This window comes from Clarias gariepinus, chromosome 2 (assembly GCF_024256425.1).
Source record: "Clarias gariepinus isolate MV-2021 ecotype Netherlands chromosome 2, CGAR_prim_01v2, whole genome shotgun sequence".
Classification (NCBI taxonomy): Eukaryota; Metazoa; Chordata; class Actinopteri; order Siluriformes; family Clariidae; genus Clarias; species Clarias gariepinus.
The window spans coordinates 12,024,987-12,046,806 of NC_071101.1; the positions used below are offsets into that span (position 1 = coordinate 12,024,987).

General features: G+C 39.0%; 2 protein-coding genes and 1 non-coding gene across 3 annotated transcripts; 1 reads left to right on the forward strand and 2 right to left on the reverse strand.

The window, feature by feature from the left end:
- Nucleotides 1–1,844: 1,844 nt before the first annotated feature.
- On the reverse strand, nucleotides 1,845–8,606 carry hnrnpr (heterogeneous nuclear ribonucleoprotein R). The gene is made up of 12 exons (XM_053483209.1): nucleotides 8,434–8,606; nucleotides 6,336–6,493; nucleotides 5,980–6,098; nucleotides 5,745–5,852; nucleotides 5,539–5,652; nucleotides 5,034–5,210; nucleotides 4,693–4,828; nucleotides 4,273–4,478; nucleotides 4,007–4,156; nucleotides 3,736–3,857; nucleotides 2,856–3,498; nucleotides 1,845–2,686 (listed from the first exon to the last, which is right to left on the reverse strand). Exons 2-11 carry the CDS (start codon nucleotides 6,487–6,489, stop codon nucleotides 2,886–2,888), a joined length of 1,899 nt encoding a protein of 632 aa, XP_053339184.1. The 5' UTR covers nucleotides 6,490–6,493; nucleotides 8,434–8,606; the 3' UTR covers nucleotides 1,845–2,686; nucleotides 2,856–2,885.
- A 2,148-nt stretch (nucleotides 8,607–10,754) lies between these two features.
- trnaw-cca (transfer RNA tryptophan (anticodon CCA)) lies at nucleotides 10,755–10,826 on the forward strand. Its single transcript has one exon. It is a non-coding gene; the product is annotated as a tRNA-Trp (tRNA).
- Nucleotides 10,827–14,022: 3,196 nt separating this feature from the next.
- atp5if1a (ATP synthase inhibitory factor subunit 1a) lies at nucleotides 14,023–19,913 on the reverse strand. Its single transcript, XM_053483306.1, has 3 exons — nucleotides 19,760–19,913; nucleotides 16,936–17,048; nucleotides 14,023–14,293 (listed from the first exon to the last, which is right to left on the reverse strand). Exons 1-3 carry the CDS (start codon nucleotides 19,826–19,828, stop codon nucleotides 14,152–14,154), a joined length of 324 nt encoding a protein of 107 aa, XP_053339281.1. The 5' UTR covers nucleotides 19,829–19,913; the 3' UTR covers nucleotides 14,023–14,151.
- Between the last annotated feature and the right edge of the window lie 1,907 nt (nucleotides 19,914–21,820).

Sequence of the window (21,820 nt, forward strand, 5' to 3'; positions counted from 1 at the left end):
TTATAATAGAGATTCAGCCAAAACTAATCAGTCTTGGACTTAATGTAACACCATAAAGCTGTGGTTATCAGAAGTTATGCTTATTTTTTTCTCCAAACTTTAAATGAATACATGAATTAGTATGGAAACCCACACATTACACACCACTTGCGTCATTTAGTCTCAAAACACGTTTTATTTTAGAGTGTGGCCGCACGCTCACAATTGATCATCTGTTTATTTATAAACCACCAGGCGGTGCCCTCTTAACTGCCCACACACTGGCGTGAGGTAGATGTGAGTTATTTGCCAAGTTTGTTTAGAAATAACTATTTTAAAAAATTAGCTTTTTGTTTCATTTAATTTAAAGTTTAATTAAGTTAGTTTGTACTGTTTAAAGGCTGCTCTGGGTTTTTAAGTGTGATAACGAACATAAAGAATGGGATACATTTAATTACTCATGCTTAATTCAGTGCAAATGTAATAAAATCGGGACATAAAAAATCGTGATACAAAATCGCAATATTAATCAAATCGACACAGAGGTACCATGAGACGGTATCGGGTGGTGATTGGTGATTCCAATCCATAATAGTTTTGTTTGTTCGTCCCCTCCCCCCTCCATCAAATGCTTAATCAGGCTACCTGCTCAGAACAGGGATTCAGTTCAACACTTTGTGGAGACTTTTTATTACTTAAGGATTAACTAGTTGATAAGGAAGATAAGGATTGACATCTTACACTTCCAATCAGCTCACTTATTTTACTTCGAGGTGACATTTGTAATCTGCTCAGATCATTATACTTATGGTGGTGGTATTTAGATAATTAAATTGTACATCTAACATTGTTTTTAGATTGTTAATGTTCTGCTTAAAAGATAAACATTCAAGAAGTAAATAGACATCTTGAGCTTTATGATTAAATATATGCATCACAATTTATTGCTACTATTACATCTATTTGACGGCATTGGTGTCTCCGTAAAATGCTTCTTGTCTGCCATGTCAAAAGGTCAGGGGTCACTTTCCAGATAATATTCCTCACCCAGCCACTACAGTTACAAGGCACCGTTAGCACCAGTGCTAAGCTCGGACCAAAGTGGGAGGATTTGGAGTCCCTGATAGAAGCAGGGAGAATGACACCACCAGCAGCATTATACCTATATTTGTTTAGTTCGTTTAAGAAATATACCCATAACAGCAAAAAATGTGCAGAAATTATTACATTATAAGGATGTCTGCCAATCAAACATATTTACAAAAATAAAATGTGAAGAAAAAAAATTGACAAAACTTTGAATATATTACCTGTAATAAATTGCAACCTTTTGGGATGAAATAATTTCAATGATTTTTATGCAATTACCTTTGCATACATTTTATCATAAAATTACAAGCGTTTACTTCTTGCATGTCCGTTTTCCCCCTTTTGTCTAAGCATCAGTCTGTGGAATTTGCATTGGTTTGTTTCAGGCTCAGAAACAAACATATACACACCTTTGATGAATAAAAGCCAAAACATTTAAAACCTTGTTGTCTTATTAATTTGACAAGATGATTTAATAACCATGATTTGTAGATTATCAGAAATTCTCTGTCAGATGTGTGCAAGAACCCTGTTTCATCACTGTGTTGCTGCTTTATTTTACATTAAAAAGATGAGACATTAAACTATGTAACTTCATACAGGATCAGAAAGGAAGGAAAGGGCAGAGCCTCCAATAATGGCAATGTTTTAAAAATATTCATGCACTTAAATTTATTTAATGATGTGTTTTTGTTCGGCCTGTTTACTTGGCCAATGGTGAATGTTAAGATCGAAATAAATTTACAAATCACAAACATTGAGTTTCTTGACTCAAGTTACTTGACCAATTGTTGCTCGGATGAGTTTTTATTGAAACGAAACAAAATAAAAGTTATAAATACAAACATCAGAGAACAAACTTGTCATGGCTCTTAAGGTGAGCCAAACCAAAGTCCTAACGAGCAAATTTCCAAAAAAAAGAGAAGAAAAAATGTCTGAAGTTATGTCAGGTTTTAAAAAACACAATTTAACTACGTCTATAAATGCTAAACATACACTTAACGGTCCTTCCAGCTACAAAACTTTTTTTTCCTTCCCGTGGATTCTTTTCTCCACTTCCGAAAAAAAAGACAAAAAAAATGAAAATGAAGTTCTAGTCATAGCGATTATTTACAAGCAAGACCCTACGCCACTACCAGAAACCACAGAACGAGAGAGTAAAAGAGAGTGGGAGGGGTAATAAGAGGGTGTACAGTATCGATGTCCTGGGGAAGGGGGGAAGGTTGAATGAATATTTGGACAGGAGCTTTCTGCAAGACCATTTCATGATTTAAACGTACAGACTTTTTTTGTCATATTTTTTTTTTTTTTTTTTTTTTAGAAGTCAAAAGTCTTCTTTAAAATGTACATTGCTGGCTTTTAAAACAAAGAACAAATGGAAGGGATAAAAGTGGAGCATGATTTAAGACAAAGTGTCCCAGTCATTCATGTGTGTGTATAAGTGTAAGAAAGAGAGAGAGATAGATCAAGAGACAGCGAGAGAGCAAGAGAAAGCAAACCAATCAGGGGAAGGAGGAGGAACGGATACATTCTTGTCTTCAGCCAAAACGTACTTTCAGCCAATCAGGATTTGTGAAGCCAATTCTGGGGCGTGTCCTTATTGTGTCACTGACATACTCTACGGAGGGAGAAGGAGAATAGAAGTCAAACACTGCCAGCCAATCAACGTGTGTGTGTTTCTTTCATTTTTTTTTTATTTTATTTTTTTCACAGGAGGACGTGGGAACGTGTTCGAGTTGTGTTATTTGCTTTGGTGATTTAATTTTTATTTTTTTGTTGCCAAATACCTTTTCACGGAAGGGAGATGTGTGTATCGTCTACTTCCACTGCTGCCCATAGGAATCCTGGGAGAATTCCAGGCTGTCGTTGCTGTAGTAGTTACTGGAATAGTCGCCTCCTTGCTGTAGCGGCTGCTGAGCGATTGGCTGCGACCCCCAGTTCTGCTGATTGGTCGTCTGGCGTCGTTTTGAATCTGGCTGGTTAAAAACATCCGCCTTTCTCTTTCCACCCACGTTGCCGCCACGGTTCCCACGGGCACCCCTGGTGCCACGTCCACCCCTGGGCGATTGGAAAGGGCCACCCCTTCCTCCTCCACGTGCTCCTCGACCCGCCCCCATTGGAGCACCTCCCCTCGGCGGATAGCCGCCTCTGCCGCGGGTCGGAGGGACCCCGCGTGCTCTAGGAGGTGGCGGAGCGCCGCGACTTCCACGGTTGCCACGTCCCCTTATTGGGTACACATCTTCGTAGCCATAGTAAGGATCATCGTAGCCACCACGGTAGTCATGGTAATCGTAACCGTAGTAGTCATCGTAGTAATCTTCATAGCTGTAGTAATCAGGTGGGTAAGAATAGCCGCCGCGACCACCTCGGCCGCGGCCACGGCCTGGGGGTGGCATGCGTGGTGGTGGGTAGTAGTAGTAATCGTCATACCTGCACAGATGACAGAAGGGATATAATAAAGGTTCTGGAGGGTGACTAAGAACTCCAAAACAAATGGACTCAGGACCCCATAAACGCAGCAACGACTCTAATTCTATAATATCAGTCACCCCTTATATGCTGAAGTGTAGTCGGTGAAATTCAGCATTTGTTAAACAGCAGCATATTTTAAACATTGACAGAAACTTTGTTCTTTCTAACAGTGTTTTTTCTGCTTTTATCTCTAACCCTGTGTTTCTGCTGGTCTGTCGGGCAGCTTGCCGTTCTTTCTTCTTCTTATCTGGAGGCTTAGCCAGGACAATCTCGATCTCCTCTCCTCCGAGCTCTTTCCCATTCATCTCTTCCATGGCCTGACACACAAACAAATAATTCAACATTTACAGTCGCATTTATTTAGTCCAGAAACTGTTGCCTTAAGTGAACTTTCAATACATGAAAAGTCAGTACTGATTATATATATTTTTTTTTTTGGTCACACATTCCGGCCAATTTTTCTCACCTTAACAGCGGCATCACGCTCCTCAAAGTGAACAAAGGCATAGTCCTTCAGTTTCTTAACACGTTCCAGTTTCCCAAACTGCGAGAATGTCTTCTCCAGCAGCTCCTCTGTGACAGAAGTGGCTAGCTTACGAACAAACAGCACCTTCACCTAAAATCACATGAGTACAGATAATCATAAGCAAACCTAATTTAGAAAAAAATAAATCCTGATGTAAATTTAGACAGTAAAAGTTTTACTTTAATAATGTTAAAAAACCAACCCACCTTGGCCATGACCTCAGGGTCAGGTTCGGCGACTGGGTCGGCCCACTCCACAGTCACGGGGTTGCCCCACACCTTAATTTTGCCGCTCATGAGGCGGCGGCGGGCCTGCGCTGCTGACTTGTGATCCTCATATTCGAGAAAACAGAAACCTCGGTTCTTCTTCTTGTCATCAGCTTGCGTGTACAGAATCACTTCCTGTAGACCCTCTGGAACAGGTATGCAAGCACATGTGCACAAATAAATATAAATAAATAAATAAATAAATAAATAAAGACAGGCAAGACCTTTAAAATACTCCTTAAATTTATCAACATGTAAAATGATGAGAATCAGTGATGTTAGCAGATCTTCCAACTAGTTACCTGGGCATTAAAATATATTCAAAGTAAATTGATTGTTTAAAATGTTGCATGTTCTGACCCGTCACTTTGCCAAAGTCCTCCAGGATGCTCTCCCGGGTCTTGTTCTTTGGAATGGAGCCCACAAACAGTCGGTTGTTAGCCACCGAGATGCAGACTCCCAAATACTTCCCTGGCCTAATCTCATAATTGTCACACTGAGGGAGAGAGAGAGAGAGAGAGAGCGAGAGAGAGAGAGAGAGAGACCAGGGGAAAAAAGGTTTTAGTACAAAATTTTAGGCGGAACATTAAAACAGATTTTTTTTTATTGCAAGCGGTTCTTAATTTTGACTTTTGACACAAAGGTTTGCCCTGTCTGCATGCAGTGTGCAAAAGTGTAAGCACACGGATCTGCACACTCACCAGCTTGACAGCCTCCTGTGCAGCATCTTTGCTACAGAAGGTGATGAACGCGTAGCCACGGTTCTGCCCGGACAGAGGGTCCATCATTAACCTTAGATCCCATATTGGCCCGGCCTTCTCGAACAATGGAACCAGTTCGTCTTCATACAGGTCCCGTGGAATTTTTCCCACAAACACCTACACAAAGTACACAATTAGTTTTTTTTTATGTTTCCTCGGGGCATTCAAAGAGTTCAGAGTACTTGAATTGTCAAGTATTTTTTCCAAATGAAGTAAGAATACTTCTGACTGAGGTGCTATCCATCCCAGTTATATTTCAACAACTATCTAAATTTTCCAGCAATATTTACATATTCTGAACAAATGTTTGTCTTCTGTTAGATATTTACTGTTTGATCACCCACTTCTGATTCTGTTCTGATGCATTGTGCATCATTAATTCATTTTTGTTTAATAGCATGCTCAAAATGTATGTCAGGAAGAAAGATTTGTTGGAAGATATTACCTCTGTGCCAATACCCGGCTGTGTGCCTGAGAAGACTGACTCTGGGGGTGGGCCACCATATTTCCTCTGGCCTGTAGTGACATCCAAGGTGTATCCTGTCCTCTCAAGTAAAGCCTGGGTAGCAGGAAAGTGATGACATAAATAAAAAAATAATAAAAATGCAATTCCTACATTACGATTACTACATTGTATTAAAAAAAACTCACCTTAATCTTTGACTCATCAGGACCTTTTGTGGATTCCTGTATTTTGCTGCCTTGCTTTTCTCTCTGTCTGTAGGTCTTCATGACCCCACACAAGAAAGCGCTCTTATTCTGAAAGGCGTCAACAAAACAATCAAGACAACAACGATTCACTTTACAGTAAAAGGGAAACAAAAGAAAGAAGGAAAAAGGAACTCATGAAGGCTATGGGTAGAAAGATAACAACCGACAGACTCACCTGGACATGAGACAAGTCGCTCTCTTTAAACTGCTGCAGGACAGACAGAGCTCCCTCTTCATTAAACTCACGCAAGGCATCAATCGCCCTTTCATCAAGGTCAGCATAGGCCACCAAACCTGCATGTTGCATGCACAAAACCTTAATCATGCTGCATGTGCATCCAACATATTTTAAAACGCATTTTAATATTTTAAAATTCCAACACAATTAAAAAATGCAACAAAAAAAAGTGTTAACCTGTTTTAAAAAAAGTCAACTTGTTTTTTAAAAAAAATAAAAGGTGCTTATCCAACAAAAACTAGTGACCCATGTATATGTAGAACTTGTGTTGAAGTTTTTACCAACCAACTCACCAGTTTGGAAGATGTTGTCCAAGCTCTCTGCTACTTTCTGGGGAAGCCCGGCATCAATGAGAGTCTGGTAGTTCTCTGTGTGTGCAGCAGAGACGTCCATAGGCTCCTCTTCTTCTTTTGCAGGAGCAGAGCTGCCATTCACTTCAGCAGCCATTCCTCTGAGAAAGAAATACATAAAGAGGGAAGTGAGATAACATCAGTTTGAGGGTCATTACAGCGCTTTGGTTATATGCAGACAATTACCTTAAACCTAAAATATATTCCTATCCTATCATTGTTTATGCATTATGCTGTTGTCGCTCACTCTTGACTCTTAGTTTTTCCTGATATAGCATGCCTGTTGTTCCCAGATTGCCCATAGTGTGTAAATGAGTGTGTGCCCTGCGATAAATTGGCACACTGTCCCGGGTGTACCTCGTCTTGTACCCCAAGTTCCGCTGGGATAGGCTCCAGGCCCCCCGCGGCCATAAATACAGGATAAAGCGGTATAGACGATGAGTAAGTGAGCATGCCTGTCTTTGAGCTTAAAACAACACATATACGCATAGAGATTTCAAGCAAGCATTTTCTTTTAATCTCAAGTTTGTGCATATTGACCGTGATTTCATCTATAACTTCTTTTGTTTGATATGTTACTACAGGATAATTTGGGGATAGCAATCAATGATTTAATTTTGGGGTTAGCGTGCCAATAAATTTATTGCCACACAAAAGAATCATGATTTGTAACCGAACTGATTTCCCCCCCTCTCTAATATATGTTGCGTCTGAATTATTACAACTTAAAAGGTGTTAGGATGTGTGTGTATATAAAACTTGCAACATAACTGAAAACATCTTAATTAACTTTGAAACAAAAAGTACGTTATAAAGAAAACAGGGTCTTTAACGTCAAAGAGCTTGGGCGACGACTTTGGACTTTCTTAAACGTTTTGCTGCTAAAGAAACGGTACTGACAGAAAGGTCCGGGGTCACCCAGGGCGAGGGTCTTTGGGGTACATCTAGGAACTTTATACGAGTTTGCTTTGCTGCAAAACCAAAAGTTGAAGAAAGGGGCAGAGTCTGATCATTAGAACAGAATCTGAGTTTGAAGTCCACCACTTAAGTGTTTTACGCAGGAACTGTGTGTACGCGTGCTGTGTAAAGCATCTCAGGGGTCATGGGGTGAGAGGAGGAGAAGCTGGATCAGGTCCGGCTCCACCCCCTGGAATTGTAGCTCTGAATTGAGGATGGAAATTACCCCTCAGCTACTACTAAACCTTACACGAAGCCCTGTTGCCATGTCACGTGGTTGTCGGGAAGTTTTGGAACTAAAAAGCTTCATCGTATAAAATGATTGGAAATCAGCCTAACTTCGATAGGCAATGCACAAGTTTGTGAACTCATGCTCGAGCGAGCAAGCGCGGGCTACAGCGTTCCCGCCCCCTTCTCAGACAACACACACACACAAAAGCACCAGATCTAGTTTTTTAAATAAAGCATTTTTCTAAGTATATAATTTTAAAGAAATAAATCCTCATCATTTTGTTCAGCCACCAAGGTGTGGATGTGTGTGCGCGCCCAATACCCTATAAAATTGTGTTCAATAATTGAAACCTGATCATAGAAAGACTAACGTTAGCATGCTAACTCGCGCGCGTTCGCTAATACCTCCAGCACACTTAGGATCAACGGCTAACGTTAATCAGCTAAAATGCATGCTTTATTATTTGTTCCACAAACAACATAATCTACATTCTGCACTGCACGATTTTTTTTTCTAAAAAAAAAAAAAAACGCTTATATATATATAAGAGCGTTCCGCCCCCTTAAGAAAACTAGCGCCACATCGTGCTAGCTAAGTAGCTAACTGAAACAAGCCGAAAACCGTAGTTAAGCTAACTCCAAGTTGTTATATTACTGATCGGGTGGAACTAAATGTCAAAAAGAATAATTGTGAACAGTTAAGGTAAATAAACTAACATTTATAAAGCAAAAATTATGTTTGGACCGGTTAGCAAACCGGCTAACTAGCGCGTATTAGCCGCGGCCTAACCGTTAAATCCTTTCACAAATTCAAACCGACCAACCGCCAAATTAACAGGTTAAATAAGCTTACCGTCGTGATTATTATTAACGTTTCCTCCCACGGAGCGACACCTGCACAGGTAAACGCCTCAACCGACGCTTTTTTTTATTTCAGGACTGAAAAAAGCCACAGGAAACGTGAATGAGCGCGTGTGTAAACTGGCGAGCCACGAGACACACACACACACTCACGCAAGAACACACAAAAGCCCTCGTCGCTCAAACACGCCACTTCCTCGCGCGGAGCCAATCCTGTGGCTCGATCCCAATCCCACCACTCCCACATTTCCCCACCCTAGGCCACTTCCACTCGATCACTTTTTTCATGGTGTTTTATTTTAATGTAGAACGTATTTTGGTTCCGTGTAATATTAAAACAAATAAATTAAACCTTTTTTTTTTTTACTTATTTTTTATATAACGAATTGACAGAAAAATAGTGTTTAATCTATCATATTATCCTGTCGGCTTGGATTGGAACAGAACACAAAATGGCGCCAAATTGCGCACGCGAGCAGAAGGCATGAGGAGAAAAGAGCTCGCGGAGTAAATGAAATGCGCGCTCCATGCTTAACTCGTGAACGCGCTCGATCTGTTCATGGTGCCCACGTGACAGTGGCATTGTTATGCATACATGCAAACAGCTGTGCTAACTGTGCTACATCTGGTGCTTTTCATTCATTTTGTCAGGCGTGGCATAGGATATGCACATGACACCAGGTGAAAAACTAATCAGTCAGTCATCAGAGTCCACTCAAAGCAAATGAGTCAGGAACAGAACAAAAGATTACTGAAACACATTTGACAAAAGATGGTGATTTCTTCTTCTTTTTTTTCCTTTTGCTTTAACAGCAGCTTAGACAATAATGCAAATAGATTTACAGCTTAAATTCAGTTTAGTTTTGTTTGCCATGTACACAATTATACATGATGGTATGATATGCAGCGAAACGCTTATATGTCTGTCCCTGACCTAAAATGAAAAGATAGGATAAAATAAAAAATATTTAAATTCAAAAAAAGAGAATACAGTTAAATTCAACATAGAATTTCCAATAAAAAGAAAGCAAGAAAATCTAAAAAAAAAAAAAATGTCTGGAATGTAAAGTTTTACAAATCTACAAAGTTACACAATAAAATAAAATAATATAAAAAATGTCTAAAATACAGAAGATTTACAGGATGTAAAAAATGTAAATGTCACTTTATTGACTACATTAAAAAACACAACAATGAACATATATACGGTATACTGTATATCTTAGGCCGGCATTTGCAGATAGTTCCATCACAGTTGTGTCTTGTACGTTATTATGAGCTTTTATGTCATACTCTAATCGTGTCACAGGCGTCACGTCACAAAACGTGTCACAGCATCATTTACAGGCGAAAACACATACATAAGGCCAAGCTCTTCCAGGCAGAAGAAGTAGGGCCTGCCGAAACATTAGAGCAACCTGAGGAGCGGCAGCAAGTTGTACACACACTCGGAAGTAATGGTAGTATGTGTAAGAATTCAGGTTGTAAGGGCAGCAAACAGCAAAGTCTTCAGGACAGAGGAGCTAGTAATACATTAACTTCAAGAGGGGGGAAAGTGGCTGGTGATGGAGAAAGAGTTTCTAGCTTGTACATTGTAAGACATAACAAGAACACACTTGCGTCATGGAAATTCATTAATAGTAAATGTAAATTCATTTTACATACCTTTATATACCTTTCAAAAGTGCACTTATGCACCCCCTATACCATCAGAAATGCTGGCTATTGAACTGAGCGCTGATAACACACTGAAACGTCTCCCTCCTCTTTAGCCCAGAGGACACTGCGTCCGTGATTTTTAACAGGAATTGGGACAAGAATCAGATTTGGACTCATCTGACCATACATAGAGTAGAAAAATTTTCTACTCTAAAACAGTCCATTCTAAGTGATAGTCAATTTTAGTCCAACAGTCCATTTGTAAAATAGAGCATTGGGTGGCATGTGGACGGCGCGGATTGTGTTTATGGAAGTATTCCTTGGCCCATTTAGTAATGTCAATGACACAATTATGCAGATAAATGATGCAGTGTTGTCTAAGGGCCTGAAGACCAGGGGTCTTTGAGTTTTCTTTTTATATATATAAAAGAACGTGTATTATTATTATTATTATTATTATTATAATATTTGAAAGCGCCAAAACTTTTTTTTTTGCTGGTTCTGTATTGCCCTGAATTTTACACGCACCCATATGAAAATTATACGATTATATGTTTATAATAATGTTATAAACGTATAGGATATAAACACGCGATGTAGCCCAAGCATCGCTAGTGAACCTTTAATATCATGAGGCTTAACCACAGCGGACCAGACCTCGTGGCGCAACGGTAGCGCGTCTGACTCCAGATCAGAAGGTTGCGTGTTCAAATCACGTCGGGGTCAAAATTGTTTATTTCTCTATTTAATTTAAAGTGAAGCAGTTGAGGCTTATTGTGGCGATCACAACAAATGAAACAAGAAGTCTACAACGTCGGCGCATTTTAAGAGTTTCCTCTTGACCAGCACAATGTAAACACTATGTACTGAGTCATTTTCCTGGGAGAATAACACAGAAGAGCCACTGGAGGGCGAGCTTTACAGGGATTTCAGGACAGGACAGATGGACTCCTTACCTCTGAGAGCTTAACCCTCTAATAGTCTGTACCTCACCCTTTATGGAGAATTTGGCTCATCTCAAAATGAATAAATGGGAGACAAATACACTCCTGGGAATGTCATACACAGTAGAGTTTACACAAAATGATGCAAAAACAAACCATAAGTCAGCTACACTCTAAAAAAAAAAAAAAAAAAAAGCCTCAACATAAAAAGTTTAGTAACAACTTGCACAGCTTTTTAAAGTTTACTCAAATTTTAGAGGAATGTGCTGAACGAACAAAATATTTTACATTGCTGTTTAGTTGACACAACGTGTACCCAGGTCAAAATATTAAATTGACACAACTTGTAATTCAAATATTTAGGTCAGCTCAAGTAGTATTAGTTGTGGGATTTTCTATAAAAACAAGTTAGCCTAACAATACCCCAACAATTAAAACACACAAACATTACTTCAAAGAAACCTTTATTCTTCCAAAACTTTGATCTGCATAAAACAGGAGAATACAGGTTCTATTTTGCTTAAAGGTCAATAAAATACCTGGATAACACCTGATGCTTATCGGTATCTTACTGAATATATTACAATATCATAACCATTTTAAAAACTAGAAAATATAAAAAAATTTTTTGTTTGTTTCAGACACAAGTTTATGAAAACAAGAATTTCCATAGGGGTGCGTCTTTTCAAGTCCAACTGAAATTGTTTGGATGTCTTTGAAGGTGTTCATCCAGTGCTTTTGGAATTCAATGTTCAGAGCACAGACTTGACCAAACATCACTCCTAAAGCTGCTGTTGAGTCACTGAGGCCCTCAAGGACTACAGTCCCCTCCAGCAACTTCATCAGCTTGTTCACGCTCCTCCAGTAGCTCCAAACGCCACCTGTCACTCCATATCTAGTTATGATTAAAACAAAAGATATTTAAAAGGCTACATAAGAGTGTAAATCACTGCTTCTGGAATTGTAATAATGGGATAAAGCTATCTGTTGCTTTATATTTAAACGGTTTGATATTTTCAAGGGTTTTACTTTGTCATTCTCAGGTCTTATAAGTCACATGATCGCATCTCAGGGAAGGTAAATTACTGGCTCAACTTGATTTTTTGTTTATTCAGTCTGTGTTTCCAAAGTTTTCAAGAACACAATGCTACCTGTTGTCTCAACAAATACTAATTGAAGAAGTTTGGGCAACAATATTTATCAATTCAACATTCATCTAGTTGGATTTTTTGTGTAATCAGCAGGCTTTGGTAACTGAAATAATGAGTTTACACATACTGTATATAGCAGCATGGGGGCTTAGTGGTTACCACTGTCACCTTAGACCTCCAGGGTCTGTGTGCATGGAGATTGCATGTTCTCCCAATGCTTGGTGGGTTTCCTCCGGGTACTCCAGTTTCCTCCCACCATCCAAAGACTAGATTAGGCTAATTAGGCAGATTAGGCTAATTTGCGTTCCCAAATTACATGTAGCGTGTGAATGTTGACTGAAGGTCCTACAACGGTTGTTTAAATGGGAATAAATACAATGGTCACTATTGGATGGATTGTGGCTTATTGGGCTCAAAAGCTCAAGAAATGTTTTTTTGTATTGACAGTGTGGGCAGAAGTGTGCGGATATGCATCGTCATTCAAGATCACACAATGTTTTTGGATAACAATTTAATTTCTTTTCGTTTAATTTCTTTAGGCTTTAGCTCTTCAATAAACAGCCCACTGTAGCAAGTACTGTTAATTGTTGAACATTTTTCCAGATGATAAATGTTCCAATACTGGCCCTTAAGAATCCCAGAAAACTGTAAACATCAATTTTCCAGCTGATGGTTGACTTTTTAACTTTGTCATAGTCAACGATTGAAGATGTTTCCGTTCCAGACTCTGCCGTTCACTCACAGGTTTGTAGTGATGAATGCAGTAATGATTCTCTTTAAAAAACTTTCACCTTACTTAGAGTAAGTCCGAATTCCGTTGACAGGAGGCTTGAACAGAAAAGAGCTGATAAGAGTGCTGCCAACAGACGTTTTGATATAACTAGCGTGCAGATAATTACACACACCCTCGTATACAAAATGAACGGTTTTACCCCACAACCTACAGTCCTGTTATACAAACTTGCACACTCCAAGATGTGTGCTATCCAAGACAATTTACGCTCGTTTACGATTGCCGGAATATGGCCATGCCACTGGGGTTTAAACATAATAAAAAAAATAAATAAAAAAAAACTTCATAGATGTAATAACCTGGTCATTCAGAACATTCAGGTCACCACTCAAGCCTTTTTTTTCTTATTTGAAGCGCTTTTCATATAGCATATTTCTGTATAATCCCAATCCTGAAAGTTCTCATCACACTGCGTGAATGTCACAATTTTTATGATGCAATTTCAAGCATTTGATTTCTTATTCACATTTTTTCTGTGTAGGAATAATTTCGATTCATACACATTCCATACAAACAATTTTTTTTGATTGTGTAAAACTGCTTTGCGACAATGTCAATTGTTAAAAGGTGCTATACAGATAAAATTAAATAGAAAAAATTTTGTGTACAGTTGTTGATGCTTTAAACAGCTCTTAACTAATTTCCAGTCATTTTAAATCTCCTTAGTTGTTTTTACTTGATCCATGCCAGTTATTTGACGTTTATGAAACGTGACTGTAAATACACAAATTCTATTGTTTTCCTTGACATTTTAGTTGTACTGACTGAATTCACAGACAAGTTTTAATGGTCTACATACAAATAAATAAAACTAGATTTAAATAAGCAAAGTGCCTATTTTATAAGATTATTTACACCATTATTAGTTTTAACTCAATGCTCCCAGTTATACATGAGAAACCATTGCACCAGGTAGCGTTAGCATTAGCACCATTATAAGAAAGTCCTCATGGCAGAACCTGAACGCACTGTAGGCTGACTGTTTTCTCAAAAAACAAAAAGGGACAATATCAAGTAACAAGTCTTAAACCAGGTGGAAAACATCCTATGATCTTTATTCATTAAGTATACTAAGACATTACAGAATGTGTAGAGCTGCTTCTCAGAGCAGTCGTCAGGTCACTTTGGGTAGAAACACATGCTAACACGGCACCGGCGCCAGCTCAGTCATCATGTTTAAGTTTCCGGATTTTGCCCTTATGGCGGTCGATCTCGCGCTGCAGGCGCTCGATCTCCTTCTTGTGGTGCTCGATCTCGTCCTGGTGGTGCTGCCTCAGAGCGGCCAGCTGCTCCTTCTCTTTTTGCCTGCACACACACAAATAATTCATCAAGCCTAAGTTTGCAAAAATTTACCATTCAATTTTTGTCTCGTGTGGATCACAGAACATTGAGTGTATCTGAATTTCTCCTAAAAACAACAACAAAATTCAATTAAGGCCTTCTATTAAGAAGCAGCGTTTGTGTTTTCCAAGAAGAACCGTTCAGTTCCACCATTATTCTTAGAATATATTTAATGCTGGCACAAATAAACTGCTCTGATAGTCTCATTCAACCACAAAAGATCCATCCACATTTAGCTCCTTGTTACCCTCAAACCACACACTTCCTTTAAAATACATCTCATTTTATTTTAAAATGGATTATAAACAATTTATCAAGTCCGTGAAAATAATTCATGTAGCAACATGTGACACTCGGGTGAGCATTACTCTCATAAGTCAGGCTGCTAGAACTCAGAAGGGGAAAACCAAAAACGAAACCACCTGAAATGAAATCAAGTCGATAAATAGTGGTGGCTCCCACAGGGAATAATAAAAATAGGACATGCTAAAGGACACTTTGCACATGAAGCAGAAACAAACTCACTGCTTTAAATTCTTTAAAATAAAGGGGAGAAATCTTATAAAATGCTCCATAATCAGCACACTGAATTTAGCAAAAATATCAGCCATGGGTACTACATATACGCTTATATCCGCTCAAAAGTTTGGTATCCCTTAGAAATGTAATTGTTTTTCAAAGAAACGCACAAAATAAGTCTGAATAGAAAACAGCAAAAAAACATTTGGCAGCAATTACAGCCCGTCAGACTATAGGAACACTAGCTTTTTCAAGATAACCTGATCAGATTTCAACCCGTACTTCCTGAAATATCTCCCACAAGATGGATTGGCTTGATGGAGCCTTCCTCCGCATTGTGCGGTCACGCTGATCCCACAACAGCTCAATAAGGGTTTAGATCCAGAGACTGTGCTGGTCGCTTCATTACAATCAGGATTCCGGCTAACTTTAATTGGTTGTAAAATGGATAAAATTGCATGAAAGCGTTTTTCTCTGGAAAACAGAAGAAATTTCCAAGTGATCCCAAACCATTAAACGTTAGTCTATTGGTGGTTGGGATCTGCTATGTTGCATTGATGCCACCTTCTGGCCTTGATCACCCTTTTCAATTTAATATTCTCTAGTTTTTCTAGTTAAGAAAAAAAAAGCTTGAACCTTTATTGCATTTAGGTAGGTTTTTCTTTTATTTAATTTATTTATTTATTTTAATTCACCTAGTTCTCAACTTAGTTACACTTGCTGTTCCTTTTCAAGTTTGCATTACTTGTGTGTGTGTGTGTGTGTGTGTGTGTGTGTGTGTGTGTATATATATATATATATATATATATATATATATTAGTGCTGTCAATCGCTTAAAAAAAATTAACTAATTAATCGCACAATTTTTTTTGCAATTAATCGTGATTAATCACAATTAAAAGACTGAAACTTTTTGGATATGTGAATGTAAATAATTAATGTAAACTCAAGACAATGAAACTATTTAAATTCAAATATGATTGTTTATTGGAATTTTTGTTTAACTTGTAACACAGATTTTCTCATGTAAACAACATACCTGCAATAAACCATCAATATTTTCCAAATTAACTGTTGGCTTGAAAGCCATATTTATTACAGAAATAAAAACACAGCTATGTGCCATTTGTGTCATTTGAATTTCAAAACCATCAATGCAATTTACATTGGCGAGGCCTTGTAGAGATTGTTTCGGTGGGGTGTTTTGCTTTTAAGTGATATGTCAAAGACGAATTACTTCTCTGGTATTTAAATTCGGCTTTGCAAAATGTACAGATTACTTTTGTTTTATCCACAGAACCATCCGGCAGAGTTTTATACAGAAACTTTCCGTCTAAAAGTCCATAGAGACATTGAACACATGTCGGCCACAACAGAAAACTGCAACCGCGTTAATTTTTTTTAATGCGTTAAATATTTCAAATTAATCGCATGCGTTAACGCACTAATTTTTACAGCACTAATATATATATATATATATATATAGAGAGAGAGAGAGAGAGAGAGAGAAAAAGTGAAATAAAACAGCTTATGGTTAAAGCTGTGTAATTGAAATAAATAGGCCACACATTTATCTTTTGGTTAACTGATCTTCAGTCAGTTTTCTATTCAGAATCGATTCACAATTATTCCAGTAAACCTGCAAATATTCAATGGCTTTCTGACGGTCTTGACGAATTCCTTAAAAACATTAGAGAAAAAAAGTAAATAAAAACTACTTCCAGCTTCTGCAGATACTGATGTTTTGTGAGAGTATTGCTGCTTCTTCCTTTTGGTTTATGGTGCAAAATAAACCAAACAAGAGTGTGGAGCAGAAAAGTGCGGGTGAAGATTTCGCAGCAGTCCAGTGTTTATTAAATACTATTAATAATTTGAAACCTGTTAGACATATAACTACAATTGCAAAAATCAAATAGATTTACGAGCTACAGAATACAATCCACAGCTCATGTTAGAGTTAGTATAGTGATTAAATCAGAGCAAACGTTTCTTTAAACACTTATTGATGAGAAAAAAAGGCTAAAACAGCAGGAAAATGTGTACTTAGATGAGTACTAAAATAGTGTACCTGAGTGTAAAATGAGTACCTGAAATAGCGCTCCTCTTCTGCTGCCTCTTTCTTGCCGAAGGCTCCGCCCGCTTCTCTGATGGAGCCTCCACCTCCTCCACCTTTACCCGCACCTTTGCCCAACTCACCTAACTGTTCAGAGACAGAAAGTGTGTAGATAACAACCCATATTAACATTCAGTAAATTCATGTCCTCTCAACATTTAAGAAATTATTTATACCTGAGATGATTATGTGACATATAATAAACATTTCCTTGAACAGTGCAGCTGCATGTACATATTAATTGTGCTGCTTGTGATGTTAAGATCTAGTTGCTACACAAAATCTGTCCACTAGATGGCAGTACAGTGAATGAAGCTTTATGAAATGAACCTTTTTGTGAAACTATTGGCTGGAACGCCTCAACACCTAAATGAGGATTCATCTGGCCATCACTAATAAAAACAATAAGGAGGGCATACGGTTCAATCTCGCACTAAGCAATTTCCCTCTGGGATTAATAAAGTTCTTTGAATCTTGAATTTGAATCTTAATGCCCAAAATGGGAGGGTTGGATCAGGAAGGGCATTCGGCATAAAACCTGTGCCAAGTTATGTAAGCAAATCTGATTGCGCCCCCTCGACAGTGATCTTGTAAACAGTGTAACAAATTGTTTTGTTGTTGTTCCTCTTCTTTTAATTTAACATCTCATTCTTCACATATAGGCAAATAAAGCAAGGGTTTAGTAAATTGGATTTCTGAAATGTGAAATCAGGACAGAAATGTACAAAATAAATCATAATATTGTATTGAAGATCATAATTGCTGTATGCAGTAGACCACTTTTGTATTGAAAGGGGACCAGGATCCCATTCTGCTGGCTACCACCGAAGGTATATTTCACACCTGTCATGAAACACTGGAGGTCCACTTTAATGCCGAGGTGCTGGTGGCGTTCTTCATTGTTTAATGGCGGTTGGAATCCAGTAGGTTAGCTACTGTAGCGCCAACCCTAGGTCTCATTCTCCCTCATCTTTCTGGCTGATTTTCCAGACCAGTATCCCTTAAAACGTCGAATGCATCCTTCCCTAATCTTGTCTTAAACTCTTCATCTAGTTTATCCAGTATTACCACACACACCATTTCTTCTCAACACGTTTCCTCTCAGTAGCACTCTGCGTGTTTATTCGGAGTTGTGCAAGTTGCATCACTGCCACCTACAGATGTCTCTCTCCCTCAGCTTCCCTGGTTCTTTAGAGATGACTTTCTTTGGTGTGTTAAGGCACCAGGATAGGGCTGGGCGATTAATCGAAAAATAATCGAAATCGGCATTCAGAACCTATAATCGATCAAATTATCCCAGGTCGATTATTTTGATTACTTTCCCTTTAAAAACACTACCGCGTGTGTTACGTGACCCCGCTCTGTTATGTTATTCTGCCGACATGTCGAGCATGGAGACCTTAAACACTGAGACAACTAAGCAACAAGAGCAGCTTGTACCAAAGAAAAACGCAGTCTCCGTTATTTGGACACATTTTGGCTTCATTAAGAATGACATTGAACAAAATGAAGTCAGATGTAGACACTGTAGAAAAACAGTTGACGCCCAAAGGTAACACCACTAATTTGTTTCAACACTGTGACTGTTCGTTTTAGGCAATGTGTGCTTTAATTTCAGTTGTTCAACATTGATCTTCAATAAATAATCATAGTAGATAGTGTGCATTTCCTTCAATTATTTTAAAATCAAGAAATGCACCCTTTATTCAAAAATCTCTCACTTGTAAAATGTGAGCATATTTACTGTACAAAACCTGTCAGTAAACTATGAGGGCAAAAATAAATAAAATAATCGTTCATTAATCGCAATCAAGTTAAAATGTTCAATTAATCGAGATTTTGATTTGAGGCCAAATCACCCAGCCCTACACCAGGATACTGATAGGAAGGTTGACGGTTCGAGCCCAGGTTGATGCTGTTGTGCCCTTAAGCAAGGCCCTTAATTAACCCTGTCTCCTCCAAGGGAGCCTTATAATGGCTGACACTGCGCTCTTCTAACAAGAAGCTGGAATATGTGAAAAATAAATTGTTTCACTGTGCACAAATCAAATTTGATTTAGTATTTAAATGTCCATTGCCTCTCTAGTTTTTGGAGCTGCGATGTCATCTCTCTCTCTCCCTCATGCTATTTCCTATTTATTATCATTATAATCCTCCAATAAGAAGTCCATTGTGATCTCATAAGAAGCTGCATCTCATATGAAGCCCATTGTGACTTTGCATGGTCCTGTAGATTAATGAGAGGAAATCCACTACACTGAGCAGATGTGATCTTTATTGAAGCAGCAGAAAAAATCCCTTTCGTACTCACGGGTCTCAGTAGCTCGCGCCGCACAAACGCACCTGACAATGACTCAGGCCTGTGCGCGTGCGTTCGTGCAGGTGCCAGCAAAGGAGATCACAGACCTGTTATTGTTTTACTTACATAACACCGTAGATGACCTTGATGTTTACTATTTGAAGGTCACCTATTTCATCCATTTAACAAACACAGTGATGGAAAAACAACAAAAAAAAATTTGTTCATTATTATTAATTTTTTTCAGGAATACTTTCATGACAATCATCTCTCCACACAGGCATGCATGATTGCCGTGCACATCCCAAAAGAGCAGGTCCAATCCCAATCTCCGCCCTGTTTCCTACCCATGTGCCCTACTCAAGCTGTACAGGTTAACTCCCATCTCCAGCCACACGAAGCGCACTAGAGCTCCGAAAGGAACGAGTCCACAATGGCGCTAGGGCTGAAAAACAAACCAAGCGAATAAAGAAACAGGCACAGAAAGGTGTGTATATACCTGGTCCGACCCCATGCGGATCTGAGTGGTGAAATAACTGCGTAAACCGGTCCTTAACAGCCGCGCCATGCTCCTCTCACTGCCTGATACACCCTGTGCGCGGCGGAGTCGGTGTCCTTGTATCGCTGCTTTAAAAATCCGGAACTACTTGAGTGCCTTATGAACTTTGGCAGGCGGTGACGTCACAGAGCAGGACGTGATTCAACCGCCATCTGGCGGTTGTTCGAGGCATCGCAAGTCCGTTCGCCTACATTCTTCATAAACTCCTTCTAAATCTATGTATTAGGACTTAAAGGTCCTACACATTATATTTTTCATTAAATTTTAATATGATCTTTAGGGTCCTAATGAAAAGTTTGTATTATACGTTAATTAAAAATTCAAAAGGATTGTGTAAAAAAAACACTACTTTTACCTGGTAAAAACTAGCTCTGTTCTCAGCAACCTGTTTCAGTACATGCTAATTTAAATGCTCATGACCTCTGCTGAGCCCGCCCCGTTCTGTGGGGCGTGACACGTAGGGTATAGCGACGGAAGTGTAGTCCAGTGCGGGCAATGCTTTGGACTGCATTACCCACAAAGCATTGCCACAACGCAGTGCTTTGTGGGTAATGCAGTCCAAACTGGAAAACTATGGATTATAGAGCCCGAGCCTGTTTTCTTCAGTCGTTTTTGGTTTGATTTAAGTACGGAACCTACGCGGAAGTTTGTAATATCGCCTGACAACGCAGAAATTAAAAGAATGGACATGCATCGACCCGTTTGTCTTTCTCATCACTGCATGTGCATGAATTAACGGGCTGTTGCGCTGCCGCGAGCAACAACAAAAAAAAAGCGGAGAAACTTACCGAGAGAGATACGGACGCGATGTGTTTACTGATGTGTTTACATGACTTCTTAATCTTCGACAGACATCGTTATAAACCATCTAACGTTACAAAGGTAAGCATAATATAGTTTTCCGACTACATACACAGTTTGCAACTAGACAATCACCTCAATGCATTGTTTATTATAAACGGGCGATTAGGGATTATATAGAGACGGCTGTACACAGAGAAGAAGCCATAACCATGTTCTATGAGAGTATAAATTAACTTACACTCCGCATTCATCGTGATTATTAGAAAAGGCGATCTGCAAAGAGTCATAGTAAAATAAATCACACTCACTGAGCCTGGTGAAGATGAAGCAGGAACACGAAGCGTTAGTACAGATCCATTTTTTAGGAGCAGCTTCCTAGTAAAACCAGCTTTATATTGACCCGCGTTTATAAAGCAGTCTGGTGAAAAATGATTATCGCAAACATGAACGCATTTAGGTAAATCGACGGGGACGTTAGCTTTAAAAACTAAATTCAGCCACTGCGTCTCAGTGGCTCAGATACCTAACCCTAGGTAGGTACCCTAGGTCACTAACCCTAGGTAGTGAATGACGACTGCTGTGTTCGCTATTACACCCAACAACTGTACACAACACTCGCTTAGGCGTCATTTTGCTCCAGCGGCGAAAAACAATGGCCGACACCGTCTTCTCACTCGGGGCGGGTCTTTGCTAAAACACCAGTGTCAATCAACTTGTGTAGGAACGCCCTCTTGTGGTGTGGCGTCACAAGGCAAGGCTTTTGCGATTGGCCTGATTTCAGAAGGGGGATGTTACTGTAATAAACGAAAAGAAAACCACTGGGCGGCTCTTTACCATCGTAGAGTGGTTGTGTACGCACTCTCCTAACAGACAGTTTAGTCCAAACAGCTTAAAATAGTGCATGTAGTGCTGTATGACCCCTTTAAGAAATAAAATTTTGCAAGACATTTGCCCCAGCATGCGAAGACACCCTGACCTCTGTTAATTAACTGATTGATTACTTGATCAATTGATTGATTGATCAACATCCACCTCGAATTAGATGTTTTTGTCCCATATACCTTATATTATAGTGCAAACATTATATTGTAGCGTTTTTACGCCGGGAAGAATGCTGGAGAGACGAGTGAGCTTATTTGCTACCCAATGCAATGGCTGGGAGTACTTTATTAAGCACACAGCATGTAAGGCATGAGC